General features: G+C 52.1%; 1 protein-coding gene across 1 annotated transcript; it reads right to left on the minus strand.

Annotated features, from left to right (window-relative positions):
• Window positions 1–1691: 1691 nt before the first annotated feature.
• Window positions 1692–9142, minus strand: LOC115833840 (putative POM121-like protein 1). Its single transcript, XM_030808657.1, has 6 exons — window positions 9101–9142; window positions 8870–8965; window positions 5997–6125; window positions 4416–5776; window positions 1901–1957; window positions 1692–1770 (listed from the first exon to the last, which is right to left on the minus strand). Exons 1-6 carry the CDS (start codon window positions 9140–9142, stop codon window positions 1692–1694), a joined length of 1764 nt encoding a protein of 587 aa, XP_030664517.1.
• Window positions 9143–9437: the final 295 nt, after the last annotated feature.

A 9437-nucleotide genomic window follows, 5' to 3' on the forward strand; every position in this document is an offset into this window, starting at 1 on the left:
GTTAAAGTGATTCTTCTGCCTCAGCCTTCCAAGTAGCTGGGACTACAGGCTTGTACAACCACGCCTGACTAATTTTTGTATTTTTACTAGAGACGGGGTTTCCCCATGTTGGCCAGGCTCGTGTCGAACTCCTGACCTCAGGTGATCCACCTGCCTTGGCCTCCCAAAGTGCTGGGATTACAGGTGTGAGCCACTGCGTCATTTAAATGTAGTGAAGGCCGGGTGCGGTGGCTCATGCCTGTAACCCAGTACTTTGAAAGGACGAGGCTGTCAGATCACCTAAGGTCAGGAGTTCGAGACCAGCCTGGCCAACGTGGTGAAACTGTGTCTCTACAAAAAAATAGAAAAAATTATCCCCGCGTGGTGGTGCGTACCTGTAGTCCCAGTTACTCAGGAGGCTGAGGCATTAGAATCGCTTAAACCTCGGAGGCGGAGGCTGCAGTGAGCTGAGATGGCGCCACTGCACTCCAGCCTGGGTGACAGAGCAAAACCTTGTCTCTAAATAATTAAATAAATAAATATGGCCAAGCACGGTGCCTTAGGCCTGTAATCCCAACACTTTGGGGGCCAAGGCAGGTGGTCCCTGAGGTCAGGAGTCCGAGACCAGCCTGGCCAAGATGGTGAAACACTGTCTCTACTAAAAATACAAAAATTAGCCAGGCGTGGCGGCAGGCACCTGTAATCCCAGCTACTCGGGGCACTGAGGCAGGAGAACCACTTGAATCTGGAAGGCAGAGGTTGCAGTGAGCTGAGATTGCACCACTGCACTCTAGCCTGGGCAATGGAGCAAGACTCCATCTCAAATAAATAAATTAATAAATACAGAGCAAGATTCTGTCTCAAACAAATAAATAAATGTACACCTGTAATCCTAGCACTTTGGGAGGCTATGACAGGTCGATCACCTGAGGTCAGGAGTTCGAGACCAGCCTGACCAATATAGCGAAACCCCATCTGAAATACTAAAAATACAAAAATTAGCAGGGAGTTGTGACATGTGCCTGTAGTCCCAGCTACTCGGGAGGCTGAGACAGGAGAATTACTTGAACCCAGGAGGTGGAGGTTGCAGTCAGCCGAGATCTCGCCACTGCACTTCAGCCTGGGTGACAGAGTGAGACTCTGTCTCAAAAGGAATAAATAAATAAAATACAAAATAAAAAAATAAATGTAGTAAGATTGCAGAGTCGTGCTGCGGAAGCGTGCTGGTCCTATCCATGGAGTGAAGGCTGATTTCATACACAAATGTCACAAGAACTTTTTTTTGTTTTGTTTTCTTTTTTTTTGAGATAGAGTCTTGCTCTGTCACGCAGGCTGGAGTGCAGTGGTGCGATCTCGGCTCACTGCAAGCTCTGCCTCCCGGTTTATGCCATTCTCCTGCCTCAGCCTCCCGAGTAGCTGGGACTACAGGCGCCCGCCACCACACCCAGCTAATTTTTTTGTATTTTTAGTAGAGATGGGGTTTCACCATGTTATCCAGGATAGTCTCGATCTCCTGACCTCATGATCCACCCGCCTCAGCCTCCCAAAGTGCTGGGATTACAGGCGTGAGCCACCGCGCCTGGCCACAAGAACTTTTATACCCACCCCTGAAAGAAAGCCCTGATTGCCTTCTGAAGAAGCAGTACAGGGACTAACACGTGGGCTGTCCCAGACAGCTCTGGAAAGATAAACAGAAAACAGAAAATGACACGCTAAGCCCTTGAGGCCAAAACGCCCTTCCCCAGAGCAGCTGCCAGAAGACAGGGAGCAGGATCGGGTTGGAGGTCACTTCTGGGTGAGGGGGAGAATGGTCAGACCCGGGGCAGGGGTGTTGGAGCCTGGTTGGCCTCAATGGAACAGAAGAGAGCTGCTTCATGATGCTCAGCTGACAGGCTGAGCCTTGCATAACCCAAGTTCTCACGGTACAGAGAGGCCAGCCAGCGCGGGGACAAAGACACACACGCACTGAAATGGTTTCCTGGAAGACAGGGCCCAGTTAGATCTCTCAAATGGGACCAGATTGGAAGGCAGACCAGCTGCTTTGGGCAAATGAGGCCACTTCTGAATGAGCTCCCAAACTAGATGGTGCCGAGGGCCCTGGACCTGGCAGCTGGGCTGGACATCGCACGGCCCTGTATTCCAGGAAACGGCATCTCAGTGCTCGTCTGGCCAGTTCTCCAAAAGAACCATCCACAGGCCATTTTTCCATTCCCCTCCTATGCACAGACTGGGCCGGGCCTGACCAGAAACTCTCCCTTAGGGTTTTCAGTCACTGCCAAAACTTGAGCCCAGCAGTGAGGATGTGATGTTAAAATGTGACTCTGCGCCAGGCAGTGGCTCATGCTTGTCGACCCAGTGCTTTTGGGAAGCTGAGCTGGGAGGATCAATTGAGATCAACAGTTCAAGGCCAACCTGAGGAACATAGATCTCTACAAACAAATAAAAACTAGCCAGCTCTGGTGACATGCACTGCTAGTCTCAGCTGCTCAGAAGGCTGAAGTGGCTTCAGCCCAGGAGTTCAAAGCTGCAGCTATGATCGTGCCACTGTATTCCAACACGAAAGACACAGCGAGACCATGTCTTGAAACAAGGCACAAATAAACTAGGTATAGAAGAAACATACCTGAAAATGGCAGGGCTGGGTGCAGTGGCTCACGAGTGTAATCCCAGCACTCTGGGAAGCTGAGGTGGGTGGATCACCGGATGTCAGGACTCCGAGACCAGCCTGGCCAACGTGGTGAAACCCCATCTCTACTAAAAGTACGAAAATTAGCCAGGCGTGGTGGCATGCGCCAGGTATCCCAGCTACTCGGGAGGCTGAGGCAGGAGAATCACTTGAACCCAGGAGGCGGAGGTAGCAGTGAGCCAAGATCACATCATTGCACTCCAGCCTGGGCGGCAAGAGCGAGACTCTGTCTCAAAAAACACAAACAAACAAAACAACGTACCTGAAAATAGTAAAACCTGATACGACAAAGCCATAGCTAACCTACTACAGAATGGGGAAAAGTTGAAAGCATTTCCTCTGTAAACAGGAACAAGAGGAGGATGCCCATTCTCACCACTCCTATTCGACATCACACAATCAGGGAAGAGAAGACAATAAAAGGCATCCACACTGGAAAAGAGGACATCGAATTCTTCTTGTCTGATGAAGATGTGATCTTGGATCTAGAAACATGTAAAGCCTCCACCAGAAAACCCCTAGACCTGATAAATTAATACAGTCATTTGGAGAATACAGAATCAACAACAACAACAACAAAATCAGCAGCATTTCTATACACCAATAATGGTCTGGTTGGGAAAGAAATTAAGAAGGCAATCCCATTTACAATAGCAGCAACATGGAAAAATGTATGCCACAGAAGAAATTTCCCAAGGAGGTGAAAGATTTCTACAAGGAAAACAACAAAACACTGATGAAAATGTTTAAGAGGACAGAAAGAAATGGACAATCATTTCATGCTCATGGAAGGAATTCATAGCATTAAAATGACCACACTGCCCGAAGCAGTCTAGAGATTCAGTACAACCCCTACCAAAATACCAATGTCATCACTCACAGAATTGGAAAGTCCTACAATTCATAAAAAAGAACCAAAAAAGAGCTCAAAGACCCAAAGTCATGCTCAGCAAAAACAACAAAACTAGAGGCATCCCATTTCACTGCAAATTAGAACTACAAAATTTCTGACAAGTGCATAGTAACCAAAATAGTATAATCCTAGCATAAAACTAGACACTTAGATCAATGGGACAGATGAGAGAACCCAGAAAGACAGACACATATTCACAGCCAATTGATCTTTCACAGAGCCGACAGAAACACACACTGGGGAAAGGACACCCTCTTCAATGAATGGTACTAGGAGGGTTGGATGGCCACATGCAGAAGAATGAAACTGGACCCTTATCTCTCAGCATATAGACAAATCACTTCGAGATAGATTCAAGACTTAAGTGTGAATGTTAAGATACGAAACTACAATAATCTTGGAAGGAAACCTAGAGAAAACTCTTCTGGATCTCACTCTAAGCAAGGAATTTATGACGGGCTCAAAAGCTCCACATGGAGAAGGATGAGCTGGAGGATGGCCCACTGGACCTGTGTCCAGCAGAACTCCTGACAGCGCATGAGGGAGCCTTAGAGGCCAGGTTCCTCCTTGCTGTGCCCACGCGGGAAGTGGGGTTGCTAGGGTCAGAAGCCGGGCCAGACTTGCACGTGAAGCCTGCCTTGTTTGCAGTGGCACTGGATCCCCGACTTGCAATTGCGGGCGTCGGCTTAAATGGTCCCCCAGGGGTGTGATAGAAAGTAAAGACAAAAGTGCCACCCAACAGAGTTGCTCCCCGTGCCAGGTCCTGCGGTCACCATGGAAGTGTGCTGCCTTGGGGGCCCCCTGGTGTTCAGGCCCCACCCCCCCGTGCCCTATTACCATTGGGCCTTTCTCTTTAAAGGGTTTCTTCTGACGGAATGCAGACCTGGGCCCACCTCTGTACTGTCAATTTCCATGGGTGTGGCTGGAGGGCTAGAACTGGCTCCAGAATGCAGACCTGGGCCCACCTCTGTACTGTCGATTTCCATGGGTGTGGCTGGAGGGCTAGAACTGGCTCCAGAAGTGCCAGGCCTTGGGCTTCTCATGCCCACATCCATGCTTGCAGCTAGGAAGGGGACAGGAATCAGCGAGGTGACCTGGGCTGAGTCCCGGGAGTGGGAAGAGGTGGCAGGAAGGGGATCTGAGGAGGAGAACAGGGAGCCTGATGGTCTGCGCTTCCTCCCAGACACAGGAGCTGTGGAGGGGACCTCTGCAGCAGATGTTAGGGGGGCCACTGGGCCCAGGCAGTCTTGGGACTTGTGTCTCTCCTGCTGTGCATCCATACCGGGTGCTTTAGAGACAGCAGGCAGACCAGAAGCCCCTGTTGCAAGTGAGGACAAAGCGTTGGCAGGCCATGAGGGTCTGCAGTCCCAGATGGCCTTGGGCTCGCCCCGCAGTACACTGTTGATGCGCTCGAACGCAGCCTCCTTCTCCCGGTCCAGGTCTTCAGCAGTGACCCGGAACCCCAGCTCTAAGGGAGGCGGCAGCATCAGGGGCTCCCCTCGCCTGCGTGGCCGCAGGGGAAACTTGCGTCTACGGGGCCTAGACGCCTGGGATCTGGGGGAGCCATTCCTGGGGGCGAGTGTCTGCCCTGGTGCTATATCTGCTGCCTTTTCATACCGGGTGTGACCCGAAGAGACAGCCTGAGGCCTGTCCTCACTCGCTGTCTTTGAGGACCTGATGGTCAGCTGGCAGTGGGATGAGGCTGACCCCCTCCTCCGCTTTAGCCACGGGAAGCCTCCCATGGAGCTGTAGGAGCTCGAGATGGCATTGCGTTTGGTGCACGAGCTCGTCCAGGAGGTCTGGGATCTCTCGTGATATGTGACTTCTGACCTCTGGGCATGGAGGTCTCTCTGCACGGGCCCAGGCCTGGGCACAATGGGAGAGAGGCCTCCATTGTCCCGCAGGGGCCTAAATTCAGACCGTGCATCCCCGGTGACCTCGGGGACTCTTCTCTGATAATCAGGACTCTCTTGGACTCTAGGGTCCTTGTCCTGCTCAGGCATCCCTGCCCCGCTCTCCTTGAGGGCCCTCAACACTATCTTCCCTGGACACAAGTGTGGGGACAGCCGGGTGTTGCGGGCCCCAAAGGGGTGACTTCCTGCTCCTGGGCCCCACAGAGAGTCCTTGTGCTCAGTGCAGTGGCTGAGCTGGAGGATGCCCTGGAACTCGGAGCACAAGGCACGGGCTTGCTGTGGTACCTGTGCCATGAAATTGAAGTCAGGATCACCAGGAAGGAACACACTGCTTGCAGGATCACGGAAAGCCTTCTTACAGTTGTCTTGACAGCACTGATGCCAAGTGTCTGGGTGCTTGTAGGATGGCCTGCCACTCAGTCGAGGGGCAGGAGCAACGGGGAGATCCCACAAGCAAAGTGAACTGGGGGATGGGCTGAACGGGCTCCAGGCAACTGAGCCCTACTGGCAGGTCCTCGGCCTGGGCCCGGACAGGAATGAGGGGCACAAAGTGCCCAGGTAACCGCTCCTGGGAGCAGTGGGGAACCGTCGTTTTTGAACTCTCGAGAGCTGGGCGCTGAGCGTCCACGTCGAGCTGCCAATTCGGCCAACCGCTAAGCCAGCAGTTTCTTCTGTTGCCGGGCAACGCGCCTTTTAAACCCGAGGGAGTGGCTGCGCGTGCAAAGAACCCGCGCGAGTGACAGAGCGACCTTAACGGATTAGCGCGGCAAGTTTGCCGGGCAACGCATCTTTTAAAGCTGAGGCAGTGGGTGCGCGTGCACAGGATGGCGCGAGTGACAGAGCGACCTTAACGGATTAATTAGCGCTGCAAGGTACCTGCGCAAGATACCTGCTGGCAATGGTGGCCGGCGGAGGTGGGGTGGGGGGGGCATGCAAGAGGTAGTGGAAGGAGAGACCCAGGCACAAAGGTGGCGGGAAGAACAGGTGCCCACAATGGCTGCAGATCTGTCCATGGATCACTGTGAAGATTCCTGCTGTCCTGCTGAGGTGGAGATTGCAGTGAGCTGAGATCGCACCATTGCACTCCAGCCTGGGCAACAAGAGCAAAACTCCGTCTCAAAATAAAAAAAAAGAAAAAGAAAAAAAAGAGACCCGGCGTGGTGTCCTATGCCTATAATCCTAGCACTTTGGAAGGTCGGGGCGGACGGATCACGAGATCAGGAGTTGGAGACCAGCCTGGCCTGTACTCCCAGCTACTCCGGAGGCTGAGGCAGGAGAATGGCGTGAGCTCGGGAGGCGGAACTTGCAGTGACCCGAGATCTCGCCACTGCACTCCAGCCTGGGTGACAGTGCGAACCTCCGTCTCAAAAAATAAAAAAAAAATAAATGAAATAAAAAAGGCAGAGAGAGAGACAGAGAGAAAACGGTTTATTAATTTAATGCACTTTTATGCCTGTGTTCTTCAGTTTGCTCAGGAAACACCCACACTTGAGAGCTGGGACTGTGGCCCTGATTGTGGACGTGAAATATATGGTTCCTTGCAAAAAATAGACACTCAATAATTACGATTTAGTTGAGCTAGAAATCCATTTGGTTTCTTCCATATTTTTCCAAGATTTTCATCCTTTTTTTTTTTTTTTTTTTAGATGCAGTTTCGCTCTTGTCCCCCGGGCTGGAGTGCAATGGCGCGATCTCAGCACCTGCTGCCAATGGCTGGAGGCTGGGGACACTCCCGGGATAGGTACTGGAAAGAGAGCGCGCGCACAAAAGGCATGGGAAGACCTGGCGCGCACAATGGCTGCAGATCCGCCAGTGGATCACTGAAGATGCCTGCTCTCCTGCTGAGGCGGGGATTGCAGTGAGCTGAGATCGCACCATGGCACTGCAACCTGGGCAACAAGAGCGAAACTTCGTCACATACACACACACACACACACACGAAAGAAAGAAAAAATAGTGGCTAGGTGTGGGGGCCCACGCATCCCAGCACTTTGGGAGGTCGGGCCTGGCGGATCAGATCAGGAGTTGGAGACCAGCCTGGCCAACATAGTGAAACCCCGTCTCTAGTAAAAATACAAATTGAGTCAGACATGGTGGCACCCGCCTGTAGTACTGGCTACTCGGGCGGCTGAGAGAGGAGAACCACTTTAACCTGGGGGCGTGGCAGGGATTGTGATGCGCCGATATCGCGCCACTGCACTCCAGCCTGGACAACAGAGCTAGACACTGTCTTTTTTTTTTTTTTTTTTTTTTTTTTTTTGAGACGGAGTCTCCCTCTGTCGCCCAGGCTGGATTCCAGTGGCCTGATCTCGGCTCACCGCAAGCTCTGCCTACCAGGTTCACGCCATTTTCCTGCCTCAGCCTCTGGAGTAGCTGGGACTACAGGCGCCCGCCACTACACCCGGCTAATTTTTTGTATTTTTAGTAGAGACGGGGTTTCACCGTGTTCGTCAGGATGGTCTCGGTCTCCTGACCTCGTGATCAGCCTGCCTCGGCCTACCAAAGTGCTGTGATTAATGGCGTGAGCCATCGCTCCTGGCCTATGTCTTATGTCTTTTTTGTTTCTCGTTTCCTCCCTTAATGACTTCTTTTGAGGTAAACACATACTGTACTAATATACTCTTAATTCCTCTGATTTCATTAGTATTTTTCACCTTTCAGTTATTTGATTGGGTGCTGGACATTGTGAATTTTACTTGGTTGAGTAGGTTTTTGGAATTCCGTGTTTCTGGGATTTGTTCTGGGATGCAGTGAAATTACTTGGCATCTATTTGATCCTTTCAAGGATCAAAGCAAGTCTGGAGTTGGGTGGTGGCCAGGATGCCCAGGCCCAGGGGGAGCAGGCAGGAAGGATTGGAAGGCAGTCAGGTGAGGACTGCAGGTAGGCTCTCTTGGTCCCTTGGGGCACAGAACTTGCTGATATATACAAGGTTTCCTTCCTTAGAGTGTGATAACGGTTTCTAGTCTGGGTTCGGATCCTTTTGCATTAGTGAGCTTTGAATAGAGTCGCTGGGATTTTTGTACTATTAATATTCTCTCAAATTTTTAAGTTTGAAATTCTTGGCCCCAGGAAGCATAGCCTCTCACCCAGGACTTAGAGCCTGATACAACAGCCATGTACAGCCCCTGGGTCCCACCTCAAGTTGCCGGGGTCCAGTGGTGTCTATTCAGACCTGCTTTCCCGGTCTAGAAGGTGGTGTGGGAATGCATGCCAATTCCCAGCCCCCTCCCTGCCCCTGGTCCCCAAATTCAGTCATGGTCAGTGTCTACAGCACAACCTTCTGGCATGGGAGAAGGTCACCTGAGGTTAACCCTTTACTTGTAGGGTCCTTAATCAATCTCTGGCTCCTTTGGAACCATGCACCGGCGCATCCTCACAGGCGAGAAGCCCTTCGACTGCAGCCAGTGTTGGAAGGCCTTCAGCTGCCACTCGTCCCTCATCGTGCACCAGCGCATCCACACCGGTGAGAAGCCCTACAAGTGCAGCGAGTGTGGCAGAGCCTTCAGCCAGAACCACTGTCTCATTAAACATCAGAAAATCCACTCCGGGGAGAAGTCGTTTAAGTGTGAGGCATGTGGGGAGATGTTCAACTGGAACTCGCACCTCACTGAGCACCAGAGGCTGCACAGCGAGGGGAAGCCCTTGGCCATCCAGTTCAACAAACATTGCTCAGCACCTACTACGTGCCTGGCAGCCTGCTGGGTGCAGGGGATGCTGGACTGAGGGACGTGGACCCCATGGACGCGCTGGATGTGGCAAAGCTCTTGTGCGTGGGTCCCCCCCGAGCTGGCAGGAATTTCTCCCTGGGGAGCAAACCTCGAAACTAGCATGATGTGCTTTGGTGTCAGTAGCCGCTTTCTGAGCTACACAACAAGGAAAGCACCCTGACGCTCCCTGGCTCCTAGATCCAGACCACCTTCCTCCAGGTGGGGGAGCCTTGCCTTA

Source organism: Nomascus leucogenys, unplaced genomic scaffold (genome assembly GCF_006542625.1).
Source record: "Nomascus leucogenys isolate Asia unplaced genomic scaffold, Asia_NLE_v1 001368F_39805_qpd_obj, whole genome shotgun sequence".
NCBI lineage: Eukaryota > Metazoa > Chordata > Mammalia > Primates > Hylobatidae > Nomascus > Nomascus leucogenys.